At 44.6% G+C, this 18,765-nt stretch overlaps 1 protein-coding gene across 1 annotated transcript in view; it reads left to right on the top strand.

Moving 5' to 3' along the window:
• Positions 1–18,765, top strand: part of ADAM12 (ADAM metallopeptidase domain 12) — a 375,660-nt gene that overhangs the window by 225,323 nt on the left and 131,572 nt on the right. Inside the window, exon 4 of the mRNA XM_001087980.5 lies at positions 8,206–8,284. Within this exon, the coding sequence (XP_001087980.4) occupies positions 8,206–8,284 (79 nt within the window). The remainder of the gene's footprint in view (positions 1–8,205; positions 8,285–18,765) is intronic.

Genomic DNA, 18,765 nt, shown 5'->3' with positions numbered 1-18,765 from the left:
AGGAATGAATGAGATTGTCCCCACCCCATATCCCCTGTGTGATCAGTGTAAGCAATTTGAAGCATATTTCTTTTATTTTTAATTGATCCAATTAGTTTTGACACATTCTATCCAGATCGGTTGCTTTTCTATGATAATATTCAGTTTCTCATTCATTTATTTACGAAGCCCTTCTTCTATGCTAGGCATTGTGCTGGGTTTAGAGGTGTTGTTTCTGCCTCTTAGCTCAACCCAATGTGGGAGGAAGACAAGTAAACAAGAAATAAGGCCGAATAGGGAAAGTCTTGTTTCAGAATCCTGGCAGAACACAAGAGAAAGGCTGATTCACTCCTGGAGTTGGGGAGTCTCTTTCAGCTCTCCCATGCTTTAGAGTGTACCATAGCATATGTCATCTTAATGAAATCCATCTCATTCAAACTGTGTGACTAAATTAGATAAGGGTAAAGTTAAAGTCAGGTAATTTCAATATTGATCTGAAAGCAATTTGGAGGTCATGCATGTTTTGATTCAATACTCAAATCATCTCAGAAATGCAAGAAATTTTATCAGGAAGAACTTTACCTGCATAGTAATATTTTCATGCAAATGCTAAATAACCATTTTCAGCCAGTATATCCGAAGATTTTGAAATCAGAAAATACAGTATTCAGCCAAAAAGGATGGGAGTCTACTTGTCCTCTCTAAATGAGGGTGGACACCGTATATCTCCAAACTGTAGATGCATGGGGTCATCTGCTCCCATAACATGTCCAAGGAAGAGAACAGCTCTCAGCACTGAGCATGGCCGGATTAGGACATTCTTGCACTGCTATGAAGAAATACCTGAGACTTGGTAATTTATAAAGAGAAAAGGTTTCATTGGCTCATGGTTCTGCAGGCTTTTCAGGAAGCATAGCATCGTTATCTGCTTAGCTTCTGCGGAAGCCTCAGGAAGCTTGCAATCATGGTGAAAGGTACAGTGGAAGCATGTACCTCAACTGAGGAAAGCAGGAGAAACTGAGAGGAAGGGGTGGGAGGAAGAGGTGCCACATGCTTTTAAATGACCCAATCTTGCAAGAACTCATTCTCACAAAGATAGCACCAAGCCATAAAGGATCCGCCCCCACAATCCAAACACCTCCTACCAGACCCCACCTCTAGCACTGGGGATTACAGTTCAGTGTGAGATTTGAGCGGGGACAAGTATCCAAACTATATCCATGGCTAAGACTGAACTCATGTCTCTTGTCTCATTTATGAGTCACCCATCTCTGTTGACATCACCGAAGAGTCCTCAGTCTGTCACGCAGTTCCTGATTCTGGGCCCCTCTGAATTTCCCATCCTGTCGTGTCCTGGCCTGGTGCTCTGTATGGACGCTCACACCAGCCTCTTTGCTAACCTTCCTGCAGCCTGTTTTTTTCTCTTTCCCCTCCAAGTCTCATCCGTGTGGCTGTCACTGCCTGTGGCTCTGAAGCTCATGTCTGCTGAAGTCCCTTCCGTGTTTGGTGGCTCCGCATGGCACAGGATAAAGTCAGCAGCATTGGGCAGCATGTAGGTTCTGTCCCCAGCCTGCCTGTCTCAGCAGCAGCGGGTCTCCCTGCCTCAGGCCCTGCACCCTGACCACGTGGCATCCACGTCATTTCGCCTCCCCTCTGCGCGTTGCCCGCTAGCATGCTGTTTCTGCACCCCCGTGCCTTTGAGGATGCAGTCCCCTCTCGCTGGAATGCTCTCCTCCCCATTTCCCATTCCTCTCTTCACCTTCCCCCGACCAGCCCAGCTCACTCTTCCCCATCTTTCCTGGCTCCTTTGGGCACCCCCTCCACAGGCTGACTTCTGGGTTGGAAGTCTTTCCTGGGGCTCCTGTGGTGCTTTGGGTATGTCTGTGTCATGGAGCCCTGACTACTCTGGGTCTGTGTCCTTCACCAGTGGGGCCTCCCGGAGCATCTTATTCCCATTGTGCAGCATGCTAGATATTGTTTAAATGAGAGAATATTTAGGTGTCACATGTCATCCCACAACAAATGGCAAATAGCAAAATCAACTCCTGGCACAGTTAAAATGCATTTTATTTCCTGGTATTGCGAGAAACAGAGTACCTTGTTAGATCAGCTAATCTAATAAGCAGAAAAAAAGAATGTTCTCATGAAATTCTGCATTCACCTTCTGTTTTCATTTGCTGACATAAGAGAGTCCATCTAATTGGATTTTCTCTTTGGGGAAATCTGCAGGCTCCAAGGCCATTGCTGTCACATTTCCAATACTGCCATTGTCCATCCACCCCCGCTTAGTTCTCTCCAGGGGCCTTTGACTCCTGGCCCCTTTTAAATTAGACACACATCTTAGAAAACCTCCATCCAGCGCCTTCTCGGTTTGATTCACACTCCCTGGCAAGTCATGGTGCTGGAGAAAGATGTGGGACGTGTATCACCCAGGAAGGAGCGGAGAGCCTGAAGCAAAAGGGGCAGTGCCTGCCTCATGCTTCTCAAATTCACTTATTCATTCATGTATTCATCTGCTCAACACATATGTATTCAGCACTTAGCACAGCATCTGCAACAAACACTCCGTCAATATTGCTTGACTAACCTGTAAGGTCTGCTAGTGCCACACAGCAGTTAAGAGCACAAGTTCTAAAGCAAAACCACCTGGACACTGTCGTGGATGGCATGACCTTGGGCAGGTCACTTGACCCTGCTGTGTCTTGGTTTCCTCTTTTAAATAGGGATAAAAAAATAGTATCCATGGGCCAGATAATATATGGATTAAATGAGATATCAGGGGCTCAGCACAGCACCTGGCCCAGTGTGAGTGTTTAGCAGCTATTAATGCTTCCAGCCAGGAGGAGGTGCACGCTCTCTGCAGGGCTGGAAGTGAGGGACACAGTGATGACCAAGGAGGCCTCCTGTGGCTCACATTCTTGAAGGCAGAGATAAACAAGTAAGGAGATGCGTAAACAAAATAGGAATACCAGACAGAAAACCAAAGGAGGACTGCGATGGGGGCTAATAGTGGTGATGGGGCCACTTTAGATAAGAGATCAGGAAAGGACCCTCTGGGGAGACAACACTGAAACCAAGAGCAGAAGGGTAAAAGGAGCTGGCTACATGAAAAGCCATGTAAAGAATGTTCCAGACACAGGGCACAGCAGGTGCCATGGCCCTCAGAGGGAGAGGGTCTGGAATATTCTAGAACCAACCAGAGACCAGTGTTGGCTAGAGTCGCATGAGCTAGAGGGAAAAAATTGAGTGTGGTGGGAGGGTAGGCTGCATGAGGTTGCACCTCAGAGGCCATGGGGAGGTGTTGGGATTTCATCCCAGGGCCAGCGGGAAGACACTACAGAGCTTTAGCAGGGAGGGCAGCATGATCTCCAAGCAGGACCTGAGGAAGTCAGAGCAGGCAGCAGGGGCACACAAAGCCCTGCAGGGTGGGTTCATTCCCAAGGGTGTGGAGCGCATGACACGTGGAGTCCTGGCTGCGGAAGCAGATTCCTGGAAGGGACAGCTGGGAAGGCGTTCGGATATCAGGTCACATTGCTTCCCTCCATCTCTCATTCAAACCCTGCATAGGAAACCAAGGAAGCTGCCTGCTTTTCCCAGCTCATAGCGCTGGGGCTGCTCCACAGAAAGCCCATCATCAGTTTGGGGCTTGTTTTTGGAGGGGGGTAGTTGGTGTTTATTTAGGTATTTAGCTATTTAAATGGACGCATCATTGCATGTTGTTGTTAGGCACACCGTGTTGTTTTGAAGGGGATGGTTGAATCTAGCTAATAAACTAATGTATTACCTCCCAGTTACCATTTGTGTGGTGAGTGCACGTAACATCCACTGTCTACATTTTGCGAGACTCTGTTGTACACTGAGCATGAACTCTTGCCGGCTTTCCTCCTGTTCCTGTCTTTCCCTTCCCCTTCCCCTTTCTTGCCTTCGAAATATCTTGAGAAGATATAATATACACAAGTGGTATGACTGCATCTTATCCATAAATCAAGATTTCTTTTCCAGACTGTATAAGAAAAACTCGAAAAGAAGCATATCATTTAGTGCCTCAGCAGCAGTGGGACATGGTCAGGGCTGTGAGCAGAAGCCCCTGTTCCACTCTCTTTCGACAAGAGAAAACATAACACAGGGCTTAAGAACTCTCCAGAGCTCCAAGCATGACGGTGGTGGTATTTCTGCTTAGCTCCGATGATACTTGGATGACGATGAGGAGCAGTGGGTAGTTTTAGGGCTTTGTATTGCTATTTTGAGTCACATTTCAAAACCTTCTAATTAATTTTACTGCTGTTTAACCCTAAAATTACTCTGTCCTCCAGTTGCTGAGAGTTGTCTATCGAAAGCTCGTTTTCTCTAATTCCCAGCTTTCCTGATGGATTTTCCATCTTCCTCATATGTAAAATGACTGTTCTCCTTGGCCATCTGTCCAAACCAGCTTTCAGTTAAGCCTGGTCAGAAGCCTTCGAATGATGTATCTTTGTTCTACAAATGTCTGCACCCGTCACTCCCCTTACTATTAGGTATTTATATACCTTGTTCATTCAAATAAGATTTCAACATTGTTAAGACCTGAATTGCTAAAATATTAATAAAATATGTGATAAATAGAAGTAAAAATACATAGTAAATAATATAAGCAATAATTAATATAACTTAATCTACATTAAATTCTTCCTTTCCTTTCTCTGTAATCTTGAAGCTGGTCAAGTGTGCACCTTTTTTAAGACTATAGACTATTGAGGCCACTCTGGGTTCTTGCTCAACAGAGAATAGGCTATGTGCATCCTTAGCTGCATCCTCCGTGCTCTGTGCATCCCCCCTGTGTATACCCCCTCCATGCTCTGTGCCTCCCCCCATGCTCTGTGCCTCCCCCCATGCTCTGTGCCTCCCCCCATGCTCTGTGCATCCCCCCAATGCTCTGTGCATCCCCCCAATGCTCTGTGCATCCCCCCATGCTCTGTGCCTCCCCCTGTGCTCTGTGCATCCCCCCTCCATGCTCTGTACATCCTCCCATGCTCTGTGCGTCCCCCCTCCATGCTCTGTACCTCCCCCCATGATCTGTGCATCCCCACATGCTCTGTGCCTCCCCCGATGCGCCGTGCATCCCCCCTCCATGCTGTGTGCATCCTCCAGTGCTCTGTGCCTCCTCCGTGCTCTGTGCATCCCCCCTCCATGCTCTGTGTCTCCCCCCATGCTCTGTGCATCCCCCCTCCATGCTCTGTGCCTCCCCCCATGCTCTGTGCATCCCTCCTCCATGCTCTGTGCCTCCCCCCGTGCTGCATGCATCCTCCCGTGCTGTGTGTATTTCCCCGTGCTCTGCACATTGTCCCATGTTGTGTGTATCCCTCTGTGCTCTGCATCCTTCTGCCTGTTCCTCTGCAGCTTCGCCCATGTCCCCTCTCCGCCCCATCCCTCCAGTTATTCCCCTCAAGTCCCATCTCTGGATTTCACGTCCTGCCTCTCTGCTTCCCTTTGGAACTGTGCTGTGGAAGATTGGTTCACCTTGCCTGTCCCCTTGACCTGGGCTCACCTGCTGCAGCTCCATTGTCAAGGTCGCCAGACTCCTCCACCCTCCTGGAGCTCTCTACCTGTGACCAAGGACCACCCCTTCTTCACACTCCTCTCTTCAGGGCTCTGTCACCTTCCCACTGCCTTGCCTGCTCTCCCTCCCCTCTTCCTCTCCTTTGCTCCTGACCGTGTGGCAGGGCTGGGGTGCCCTGTGAATAAGCCTGCCCAGGCAGCCCCTCTGGCAGCTCAGAGGAGGTGAGCTTAGAAGACAGGGGTTTGAGAGCCCAACGCTGCCAAGTAAAGCAACTTTCTCTGGCATGACATGTGCACTGCTGAGGGGAGTGAGGGGCAGCACTCGGGAGGCCCACGTGCCTTTGCCAGTGAGTGTGAGGGCCCGTCTGTGTTTTATGTTTTCCGCATACTCTCTCAAACACTCGCTGTTAAGTAGACTGCAGCAGAGACCTGCCATCAGGGTCTAACTGATTTAAGCCAGGCGTATCCTCAATATATTGCAATCCATGTAAAACAAGGAGCTGCCTCTCAGTTTTGAACTTGACTGGGAGGGGGTCTAAGGAACTCTGACTGTGTAACGAAAGTGCTTCTCATCTCTGACATTTGCATCATTCCCACTTCTTTTCCTTCCCTGCCATACTGATCAGGACTCTGGTTGCAAAACGCAGCTCCAGCCAGCGGAGGCAGAAGAGAGGGACTTAGGAGGAGGAGGAGAGGAGGAGCAGGCCCCGGGGCAGCAGATCCATCTCCCTCTCCCTGCCTTTTGTCCCTGCCTGAGGGTGACAGCTTTGTTCTCTCTGACCAGCATTCTCTTGAAGTAAGGGACCAGGGTGGAGGTGGTGGCCACATCCTCAGAGCCTTGAGAACAAAGAAAGACCTCCTCCCCGGACATGCCAGCTCAACGTGCTGTAGGGAAGCTTTGTGATGGGCTTAGCTTGGGTCACGTGTTCATCTCCAGAACAGGTGTGGAGGAACCACCCCCACAACCCCCACACAGAACCAAATGGTGTGAAGAGTGTTCTCTGAAGACAGGAGAGGGCAGGCAGCACCTTCACCATCCCCAAAGTTCAGTATTTAAAGCAACTCTTGACTCCCTGTTGTCCAGACACAGAAAACCCAGATTCTGTTTAGAGCCTTTCTGTGTCTTCCACCAGCGCAGCTCCCCAGACTCCAGGCCTTTCAGATCCTGACCTTGACATTATCTGCCTGGAGTTCCCCTCTCCTTCCACCCACTCCTGGGCCCGGCCGACTCCTGCTCCATCGTTAGGGCGGGGTAGTTGTTGGCTCCCTCTGCAAAGCCTTCCCCTGCAGGAGGCTCCACCCACAGCTCATCCATGCACCCGGAAGTGTTACTGCTGGAAGATGTCCAAGTTCTTGGTGTTTTGAACAAAGAATTGGACAAAATGCACAAACAAAACAAGGAAAGAATGAAGCAAACAAAAGCAGAGATTTATTGAAAATGAAATTACGCTCCACAGGGTGTGAGGGGGCCCAAGCATAGGTGCTCAAGAGCCCCGTTACAGAATTTTCTGGGGTTTAAATACCCTCTAGAGGTTTCCATTGGTTACTTGGTGTACACCCTATGTAAATGAAGGGGATGAGGTAAAGTTACAAAGTCATTTGATTGCTGTACTCCCTATGTAAATGGAGAGGATATTTCCTGTCATAGCTGAAGTGTTTCCATTTGACTTAGTTCTAGAAAGTCAGCATGAATCGACCTCATGTTCCCTGTCTCCAGACCCTGTTCTCCTGCCTCAGAAGGACTCTGTTTCTGTTCTGTGATCTCTCCCTTCACACTGGATTCTGTGTCACCCATCACCCTACCAGCTCGTGGTGTCATCAAGAGTGGGGCTGTTCCTACTTGTCTTTGTAGCCCAGCAGCTAGCACCTGGTAGCGGTTACACAAGAAATACTTCCTGTGGTTGCGTTGAGTGGGATAAAATAGTGCGTGTTATGTAAGACACTGGAAAATAATTTAAAACCTAAGTAACCCATGCTCTGCAATCTTTAATGAAGTTCTGGTAGACTGCATACAGTTTTATTAATAGTTAGAATAAACAGGCGGTTTCCTCCTCCTTTCAATTTATCTTAGAAATTCAATATTTCAGGGTGTGCAGAATCATTTTTCCTCACCTCATACATACATCGCTGCTTTTAACATTTCATTGCTGTTCTAATCTCTTCTGTGACATTTCAATATTGTCAGCCGGTTCTCTCACCTGCGGGGGAGCCAGCAGGGGCACTGCAGTGGATCAGAATGATTTTCCCAGTGGGAGGCTCAACCATTGATTCCAGTTGACGGAGCCTGTGACTTCCAGGCGGGAGGTTTTCCCAAATTAGATATCTGCCTGTACTATTTATGGAAGAGTATATGTGTGTACACACATGTGTGCATTTGCAAGTGTGTGCACCCAGGTGTGTGCATGAAGGAATGAAGTGGGAGGAAGGGAGAGAGGGAGGGTTGCACATTGAGTGTGTGGGCTATTGTTCCAAGGACGCATTATCTGACTCTGTTGTCTGAGTCTCCTCTGAATTCTCCCTGGAGAACCTAAACTGGGAAGGCCCTAATGGGAGCCTCCTTGGATTATCTGTTTAAAAAAAAAAAAAAAAAATGGAGGTCAAAATCTTGCTACCCTGTAGCCAAGACATTCACAGCAATGTATCAATGCGATTGTGCGCTCATCTTTCTGTGGTGTTTTTATTTTTCCACAGAGGTCTCATTGCCAGCAGTTTCACGGAAACCCACTATCTGCAAGATGGTACTGATGTCTCCCTCGCTCGAAATTACACGGTAATTCTGGCACGTTGGGATCACCATAATCTTACACCATTGGATCTGTGCTTAAACTTTGTAGCCATTTTGTTCGGAGCAAACTCACATGCCCAGATTCTTAGCTTAGGCCCCAAGAAGTGCTGGTGTGTCCCTTAGTGGTAGGCATTCCATTGTAACTCCAAAACACCAGCCTTGGCCAGGTATGTGCACAGACAGCCCTTGAGGGAATGGTTTTATGGCGGGGCTGACCTTGAAACCACCTTCCAAGGACTATGGATGCTCATTTGAGCAAATCCTTTTTAGAAAACCTAGCCAGTTAGAGATGGCTTGGAAGGCAGCCATGCCTGGACTGAACTTGGCTACATTAAATTCTGAGGCACCTTAAAGAACTTTAAAAGAAAACTGATTCTGCTTAACCTATTCTGAATGTATCCACAATGTGGATACGATTTTATACTGTGGGTGTTACTGTAACATGACATTTATCACCTCTCAGGCAGTGTTCCTGGTATTTGAACTTTTAGCTGTGTCCTGGACAAAATGCTCACTTTATTTGTTGCTTTAACAGATGTTTACTGTGTACTCGCTGTGATCTGTCCCACATGTGAATATGGGGTTTCAGAGAGAATAGGGCAGAGTCACTGCCCTCTGGGAAGGAGGAAAGTTACTTGTTTTAAAGAGCTGTGGGTATTTATTTGAAAAAGGATGAGCTAGAGGCAGGCTTTACCCTTATCCCTTATCATTGAAGCTTGTCAAATAGCCATTACTGTCTGCAGTGATTCCTCCCTTCTCTGCGTGACGCCAACACTTTTCTTTATCACTTGTTTGACACTTGGCACTTACAAGCTGATACCTGCAGCCTTCCAGGAACTTGGTGGAATGAGCTGCTATAGCTCTCCCAGCCCAAAGAAAACACGTGGAAACCCTGGATAAAATATAAACATTTAAGAATTTTTGCTAATGCCTGGTCAAGCTCAAAAGAAAGTCAGCAAATCCCCAAGAGGCAGAAACAAAGAGGGGATGTTGTTCCTGAGCCCTGGCTGGTGAGTTGGGGCTCACCGAAGGGCTATTCAAAGACCCAAAGGGCTATTCAAGACCCAGCAAGAGGGCCTGGTGCTTGGGTTTGGGAAAAGAGAAGTAACCGCCTACAACTGAGAGTCCCACAAAAGCCAGATCCCCAGGAGAGCTGCTTTCCTCTGTGAAAAAGAGACAAAAAGAACTCTTCCAATCCAGGGATGGGGGCTGGGAGGAAGAATTGTTTGCCAGGTGTCTTGGATTGAAAAAAGATTTCATAAAAAATGAAGACATTGAAACCCCAGTTAGTCTCATGTGTGGATGTTGGGAATAGTCTGGGCCTGTGTCCAAATTTTTAATACCAGCGTAGGAATGGAATTCCCAGTCAAGATATTGACCTCAAAACTGGTCCCACATCAGTGAAACTCCCATGGGCCCAGGCCTAAGCCAACCCAAAATAGTTCTGTAGGAATATTTCTATAACCCAGATAACATGAGATACCCTCATGGAAGAAAAAGTAATAAAAATATTAAAGATGAGCTCCAAATCAAAATTATAAGCCACACAATGCAAAAAGACATTGTACGCAAGCATCAGTAGACAAGAGAAACAAGAATTAGGACCTCTGAGAACATAAGAGATAATAGAAAAATCAAAGAAGAAAAATTAAAAGAATAGAATGGGTCTAATAGAAATTCCACAATGAAAACACATAGGCCGGGCGCGGTGGCTCAAGCCTGTAATCCCAGCACTTTGGGAGGCCGAGACGGGCGGATCACGAGGTCAGGAGATCGAGACCATGCTGGTTAACACGGTGAAACCCCGTCTCTACTAAAAAATACAAAAAATTAGCCGGGTGAGGTGGCGGGCGCCTGTAGTCCCAGCTACTCGGGAGGCTGAGGCAGGAGAATGGCATGAACCCGGGAGGCGGAGCTTGCAGTGAGCTGAGATCCGGCCACTGCACTCCAGCCTGGGTGACAGCGCGAGACTCCGTCTCAAAAAAAAAAAAAAAAAAAAAAAAAAAAACACATAAAATTTTAAAACACACACAGGAAGCAAGCCGTGTTTAATCAGAATGTGATGAGCCTGTCCCTGAATTGAGGAAAGACATGAGTCTTGAGAAAAATCCACCAAGTCAAGCAGGAGGAATAACTAAACTAAACACACTCCAAGACAGCTTATGATGAATATGCGGAACACCAAAGATGAACTCTTGAAACCACTTGAGGCAAAAGAGAGATTTGTACAAAATAATGACAACTAAACCAACAACAAACTTTTCATTAGTAACTATGCAATTAAAACTTGAGAATTAAGGGAAAATTATTGTCAGTCTCAATCCTATATTCATTAATTATTTTATAAGAATAAAAATGAAATAGACATGTTCATACAAAGATGAGAGAATTTACTACCCTCAGATTCCAATGAAGGTATCTACCAAAGGATAACTAACAAAGAATAGCTCAGTAGGAAGGAAATTGATCAGCAGCAGCAAGGACAGAAAGTCAGAGGCACTACTAAGCAAAATAATGCATGTGAATAAATTTAAATAAGCTTCTTAAAATGACTGTTACAACAGTGACCAAATTTGGGTGGTTTAAAACCAGATGAGCTAATAGATTTAAAATGGTTTAAGAATTTGTATTGTGCTAGAGAATAATAGACATGCTGATTAACTTTAGATTTTGATAAGAGCGTGTCCTGCAATTTTAAGTATAACTATTTAAAGAATAGAAAATCATGAAATAGTAAGATAAAAATGAGTCAACATATTAATCTCATTATATGTAAATAGATGGAATCTCTTTGTGAAAATGAAAACAGATAATCTGCATAGAATTTAAAATAAAATCCAGCTGCATCGTTTTTACAAGATTCACACCCAAAATATAAAATGGCTGTGAAAACAAAGAAAAGGAATGGAAAAAGATATTGTAGACAAATCTTAATCCAAAAAAAAAAAAAAAAAAAAAAGCTGCTGTAGTGGTAACATCAGAGAAGCTAGACCTTAAGGCAAAAATGACATGAATAGGGATAATAGGGTAATTCTGTAATGATAAAAGGAGCAATTTAGAAGGGTAGTAAAAGAATTTTGAAACTGTATATGCTAGCAAAATTGTCTCAAAATATATAAAACAATAAATGACAGAATCCAGGTATAACATTTAATCTAATTATATAGATTCATCTAGAACTAAGCTTTAGCCCAGCTCCTAATGAAAGGATTTCTTAAAATCTGAAACAAAACAAAAAACCATTAAAGATTAGACATTATTGACTAAAGCTTTTTTGGTTCCTAGAAGGTTACCAAAAAAACTTTCAATACAGACAACATGTTGCAATTTTTCCTCAAAAGAAAAGTCTCTAGATGTAAAGTTGATAAGCTTAATTTATAAAGCAAGTCACTGAAAATGTCTGGACACATTCACAGAGTGGGAGATTTAAATATACCTCTCTCAGAAATGAAGATTTTTTAAATGAGCAGAAATTAATGAAAAGAAAGACCCCCCCAAAAAAAAAACTCAAGAGAGAAGATAAATTAAACCAAAAGCTGGTGCTTTGAAAATATTCATAAAATGGACAAAACATTTACCAAATTAATCAAGAAAGAAAGAATTCCTAAGTAAATGATATTAAGAATGCAAAGAGGGATATAAGTATTGTTATTCAGAGATTTTTTAAATCACAAGAATGTTGTGAACAATACTAACCATTTTCTTAAAAATGTAAAATTGTTAACACTGGTTCAAGGCAAAAGAAGAAAATTTAAATATAACTATATGAAGAAATTAAATTTTTAATAGTATTTTTAATATTTACTTACAAAAATAAGATCAGACTCAAATGATTTAACCAGTGAGTTTTAGCTAACATATAAGAGACAAATAGTTCCTGAGAAAAAAAGAATAATTTCTTTAAAGGAGGGGGTGGAAGGAGCTACTAAAACAACAAAGAGGGCATGCACAGAATGAATCCTACAGACTAGTTTCAATTATGGACATAGTTGCAAAAATCCTAAGTAAACTTTACAAACCCTATCCAGTACATATTTTTAAAATACTTTCTGACCAAATTATACTTAACTGAAGAATGCAAGGATAGTTCAATATTAGTATATCTACTAAGGTAATTCAATCCATTAATATCTTCAGATTAAAAGTATTATAACTGATAGTATTTCTTCTATGATAACCTATACTGTTTCTTATAGAGACTATAATAGCTTTTGTGAGTGGGGAATGCTATCTATCCCTTTCCTACCCCCATAGAGCCTCACATAGCATCTTGCATATACTAGATTTTTAATAAAATTATCCATCTAGCATTGCATTGTCTTAGGTGATGCCATGTAAAATTGATTTCTTCATCTATTCACTCAGCAAACATTTATTCAGCACCTCCTGTTTGCAGACACTGTTAGGCTGTGGGGAGATAGGCTGACTAAAATATATTCCTCAGCATATAAATTCTACTGGAGAGGCACAGAGCATTTTAAAGACATTTAAAAAACATGTTTTAATATAATTACTATAATAGGAGAAGAGTACAAAATACCATTGTGGTATTTTAACTGTGGCTGATTTTAATTCTTTGGAGGCCATTTCACTAAGGAAGTAACATTAATCTGGGTCTTTAAAAGTGGGCAAAGAAGAACAGCATGATGGGGATGAAACCTTTCAATACTAAAGAGTTTCAACTTTACCTATTGAGAATTGGGAGCCATAGGAAGTTCTCATGCAGCAGAATGGCCTGTTCAGTTCAGAAAGGGTCTCTGACAACAGAATGGAAGAAAGATGGGTAGGAATATTGGTAGACAGAAGATGGGAAGATTTCTTATGGGTCCATTGTAGTTAGTGAAAATTTTGCCTACAGAAGTGGGCCTTGGAATGGTCAGCAACTGGCCAGAGTCAAGAGTGCTTGGGAAGTCAAAGGAGACAGGATCAAGGGATAGGGGGTAGCGGAGGTATCATCAGTGGGACTTTCCCTTCCACTTAAGCCGTTGGATGGGCAATTTGTTTCTCACTGGTACCATTAAGGAGCAATTGTTGGTTGGAAGGCAGAGGAGATGAGTCTTGGTTTGTCAGTGTTGTGTTTGTCATAGGACAGCCAAGTAAAGGTGTTCTGTAGGCAGATGGATATATAAGAACCTAGAGTACAGAGAAAGATGGAGTCCTAAAGTAAAGATCTGTGGATCAACCTCATAGGCAGGGTCATGAGTTCATATTTGACATTTTTGTTCTCTTTTACCCCACTAAGATCTCACTTAAAATATGTTTTCAGACTCAGCACTAAGGCTGTCTCCACAGTGTAAATTGTTATTTCAGAAAGAAACAGAAAAGAGAGATCTCAGAAATACCACAATAGGCTCCAGTTTTCCAAACGGCCACAATCTATGACGGTGAACAGTGCTTGTCTAATACGGACATCTCTAGAACGTGTAAAATATGCTTCCAAAGTTATTTGAATACTTTTGTACATTCTGTTTCAATCTCCCATACTACTTCTCTTTTTCTTAGGCATTTGTATTAGTCGGGGTTCTCTAGAGGGATAGAACTAATAGGATAGATGTATATATGAAGGGGAGTTTATTAAGGAGTACTGACTCACACGATCACAAGACAAGGCCTCACAATCGGCCATCTGCAGGCTGAGGAGTAAGGACGCCAGTCCAAATCCCAAAACCTCAAAAGTATGAAAGCCTATGGTGCAGCCTTCAGTCTGTGGCTGAAGGCCCAAGAGCCCCTGGCAAACCACTGGTGTAGGTCCAAGGGTCCAAAAGCTGAAGAACTTGAAGTCCGATGTTCAAGGGCAGGAAACATTCAGCACAGGAGAAAGGTGAAGGCCAGAAGACTCAGCCACTCTAGTCCTTCCACATTCCTCTGCCTGCTTTAGCCATGCTGGCAGCTGATTAGATGGTGCCCACCCATTGAGGATGGGTAGGCCTCTCCCCGTCCACTGACTCAAATGTTGATCTCCTTTGGCAACACCCTCACAGACACACCCAGGAATAATACTTTGCATCCTTCAATCCAATCAAGTTGATACTCAATGTTCACTATCACAGTACTTTTCCCCCTTTTTCTCACTTGGGAGGAAAAATGCAGTAAGTGAGAAGGTGAAGAAATAGAGGACTAGAGAAACAGAGGTTCAGCAGCTGCCAGATCTGTTTGGGATTTGGATTGCAAAAGCTGAAGGCTACATATCCAGGCATCTTAGTAAACAGCCCTGATGGAAGGGCTCCAGGATATTGATAGTGGTTGTCTCCATGTGGTGCGGGACTCTGTGCTTTTCTGGGCTCTCTGATTCACGTGTGCACAGGAGCAGGGGCTCACATTTTTCCTCTCCTCCTTTTCCATGTGGTGACTGTGTGAAAGGGTGAATGTCTGCTCCACTCCCCTCCTCTTCCCCTAGTCCTCCCCGTGGAACTGTCTCTTTACAGGGAAGAGGGTGGGAGGAGACAGGCCCTGAAAATCCCTGGTCCCTGCTAACTGGGGAGTGGCTGCAGCCCCTGTGTTGGGCAGCCCTTGAAGTCAGTAGTGGGTGAGACTTGCCGCTCCCTCCCTCCATGGAGTCCTCTAGGCAGCAGCGTTCCTCATCTCCACCTTCCCCAAGATGGGTCCTGAGGCTTTGGCTGGGAAGAAGGGGAAAGAGGTTGGGGTGTGGGGAGGACGGAAATTGGAAATTGCAGGAAGCCTCTCTACTGTCTAGGCCTAAACTAGTATCCTCTCCAGAATATACCAGAAGCCTCTTTTTTTGGTAGTCATTAAGCTGATGCTGTATTTTGATCTTCATCTGACTCTGTGGATCATCTCCACTAGGGGAAGCAACTGAAAGATAGATTAATTGGCACCCCCAAATCTCCAGAAGCATCAAGCCCATGTTGCTTTTATAATTAGAAAAATGGTGACTTTTCTTTTAACCCAGTCGTTCCCTTTCCTCATTCCTCTGAATGCCTTTCCAAGCAGTCAGCCTTGTTACAGTAAAGATGGGGAGTGAACAATGTTGTTCACTAAGTAAAACCCACAGCCCAGAGCAGCTGGTCCTTCCAGCAGGAGGCCCTTAAGGAGGGTCCGAGGCCTTGTATTGTTTTTCGTGGTGAGGACCCAGATGCAGATTTTAGGGTTTTGTTTTTATTGAATCAGGCTGGAAAACAAAAAGAAATTTGCTGACTCATCTCCTTATCTGCTAAAGTCAGCACACAGTGAATTTTCCTAAATTTAAAATTACATATAAAATAAGAACCACTTTTTGGTGGCTATAGCGTATAGTGCTTTTTTTTTTTTTTTTTTAAATATCTCAACAATTGGTATAAGCTGGTTGACTCAGAAGAGTGGCTGATTTTAATTTTGGAGTTAATCACATCTTTTTTCTCAACTGTCCTGACAGGATAAAATATTTGTGGCTTTATCCTTTGCTGACCACATCTAAGGGGAGATTGTGTTTTATACTGTTACTTTTAATAAGGCCTGTGGGAGACTATCCGCGTGACATTTCTGCTGTTTACGTGCCAAAAGACAGCTCTGGCAAAGGCTGGCAGAGGCCCCCAGAAAGGCTAGATGCTGTCAGTGCTTTGGAGGGAATACATTCGTCTGTTACATGCATGTTGTCAACCAAGCACCATGACCTGTTCACATGCCCCCTTATACTGAGAACACAGCAGGGATTGAAACAGACAAGGGAACCCATGGGTGGGGGGAGGCTAGAGGAAGAAGACTGCCCTTATCCTGGTAATCACAAACATAATTAACATCTGGGCTAAGTGCACCAAAGGAAAGGCCACGGGGCCCTAGTCTGGTCTGAGGGATCATGGAAGGCTTTACAGGGAAAGGAACATGTGAACCAACAGCTGGAGGCTGAGAAGGCATGAACTGGGGGACAGGAGGAGAAACATTCTGGGCTGCTGCTGAGTTTTACCTGGGGTGGCAGGTGAGGGGAAGGAAGTGTTTAAAAGCTAATGAAAGTCAGAGCGTATAGGACCTGAAGACCATGGTGACAGCCTTGGTTGTGATAAACATTAGGAGACCACTAAAAGGCCTTCCCCAAGGCATGTCATGACTATGTTTGGGCTTTGAAAAGCACCCCGTGGCTCCAGCATGAAATTGTAGTCAGAGCGAACAGGAGGGGAGGGGGAGGGTCCCCTGCCCTGTCAGGGTCAGGCAGGGCCCTCTTGTGGAAGAGCCTGAAGCCCAGGTGAGAGGAGATGGCAGCAGAGGCCAGGTGCATGGAATGAAAGGAAGAAAAAAATGTCTCACCCCTGGACGTGATCAGGACCCAAAAAAGTTTCATTCGTGGTATATGTTTCTCACTGGAAAAAATATAGAGCATTTGCTTTGATAGTGTCAAAGGAGACCAGCTGAGATGAGCCTGGACCATCAGGTGAGGATAGAATCTAATATTTTGGCCAAAAGTGTTGTTTGGGTGACATCCCATTCATTTCCATGGCAACTACTGATTGTCAGAAAGGGATAGTATCTTCTACAACTGGCTTGGACTAAACACATCAGGGCGATGAATGTCAGGAGTTAACCACAGTTTATTACAGTTAGAGAGCATCTAACAGAGATGAAAAGATAATTCTGGAGGGAAGGGGAAAGTCAGAGATCATGCACATCTCATAAGTGTATCAAGTGTAAGTGCTGTTGCGGGTGGGCAGTGGCTATCTGGGCCAGCAGCATGGGAGTAAGAAGAATTTACCAAGACAGTTGTAGGTAAAGAAAGGGAGATTTATTAGAGATCGTAGGAAAATACATTGCAAAGGAGCAATGGGCAGGCCAGCAAGAGAGGAGCTGACTGCAAGGAGACAAAGGTTTGCTGGAGATTTTATAGGATGGTGCTTGTGCGGTGTGCTGAAGAGAGTTTTGTGCAATGTTGATAACACGAAGGTTGCATTGAACTAACTTGCAATTTTCTATCAGCTGGGGGTCTGGTGATACCTGAGCGCAGGAAGATTGTGAGTTATGTGCACAGGAGGGATATGTGTATTGGACCATGAAGAAAGACAGACTTATAGTTTATCTGCTTCTTCATTTTGCTTTCCCCCAATCCTGTTAGTCTGACTCCCCCTACCTAACTAGGACTCCACAAGCCAGGCCCATCATCGTATTCTTAAAACATCATTGAGAATGGATTGAATTTCCCTGCTGTTGTTGTATTCCACACATACCTAACTCACCAGTTCTCCCTGCCTGCCTCTCCCTCACAGGCTGCTCTGCTGTCCCACTGGCCGAGGCACTCAACACCAGTGCCTTCTCTCCCTTGGGTCTTCACCCAGGTCCTGTGGTGACTCCTACCTCCATAGCACATTCCACACCCTTTCCTGTCCACCGTCACATGGCTGCACCAGCTCAGGCCCTCCCTTCCTCACAGCTGCAAGATGTTTTAGCCGCCTGACTTTTTCTCCCCACTCCCAATCTCACCTAGCTTTAATCCAGACCCCACTCCTGCCTGAATGATCCTTCTAAAACATCTTTCTATTTATGTCACAAGATTGCATTTACATTTTGATCCTCCCAAATCATCAGCAGCTTCCCCCAGTGCCTCCTCAATCAAACTCAAATTTCTTAGGCCAGTATCATCTTCCACAATGGTGACAGCCCCTACCTTTTCACGCATGTGTGTGTTTATTCAGTCATTCATTCATCCACTTATTCAACAAATGTTTACTGAGTGTCCAATGCGGTAGCCAACATTGACTAAATATCGACAATAGGCAAGACACTGTGCACAGAACTTTTTATATATTCTGTTGTTTGATCTTCACCAAAGATTAATTTTTTCTATCTTTATACCCAGATGAGAATACTGAGACCTCGAGGGGTTAAATAACTAGGCCACACCTGCAGTTAATAAGGATTCAAACCCAAATAGTCTGACTCTAGAATCTGAGCTCCTAGTCTGAGGCCATCCTACCCAGAATGAGCCTGATCTTATCTGATCTTGGAAGCTAAGCAGGGTCTGGCCTGGGTATCTCTTGGATGGGAGAGTCTCAGCTCCTATATGCTGTGCTACACGCCTCCAGTTCACTTGGAACAAAACACTGAGTCTCGGTTATACGTTTCTGGCTATGGTGTTTGTTGTAATGGAATTAGTCTATAAAACTGCAATGGGGTGGATTGGGGAAGGCGGTGGCATTCATTTACAATGAGAGACACCTAGAGAATGCTCTTGGGGGAGAGCAGAGTATGTTCAGCTGAACCAAAGTCCTGGAATATGAGGAGAGGAGAGGCCAGAACAGGCCTCTGGAGATTCACTAAGTGCATCACTCCAAGGCCCAACTGAACTCAGACCAGTAAACATCCTTACTCTGTGGCAAGTCTGCGGAAGGGAGGATGTCCTCAGGGAACATACACTCTAACAACATATGACATGGTGTGCCCATAACAGAGATGCTTTGGGAGTCAAACAATGCAAGGGGCAAACCCATGTTTCCAGAGGAACTCACTGTTTTAGTGACTTTTCTTCCATAAATTTGTCAGGAAAG

The sequence above is a fragment of the Macaca mulatta genome, chromosome 9 (genome assembly GCF_049350105.2).
Source record: "Macaca mulatta isolate MMU2019108-1 chromosome 9, T2T-MMU8v2.0, whole genome shotgun sequence".
Lineage (NCBI taxonomy): Eukaryota > Metazoa > Chordata > Mammalia > Primates > Cercopithecidae > Macaca > Macaca mulatta.
Note: the sequence above shows the minus strand (reverse complement) of the source record. Positions and strands in the feature narration are given on the sequence as shown.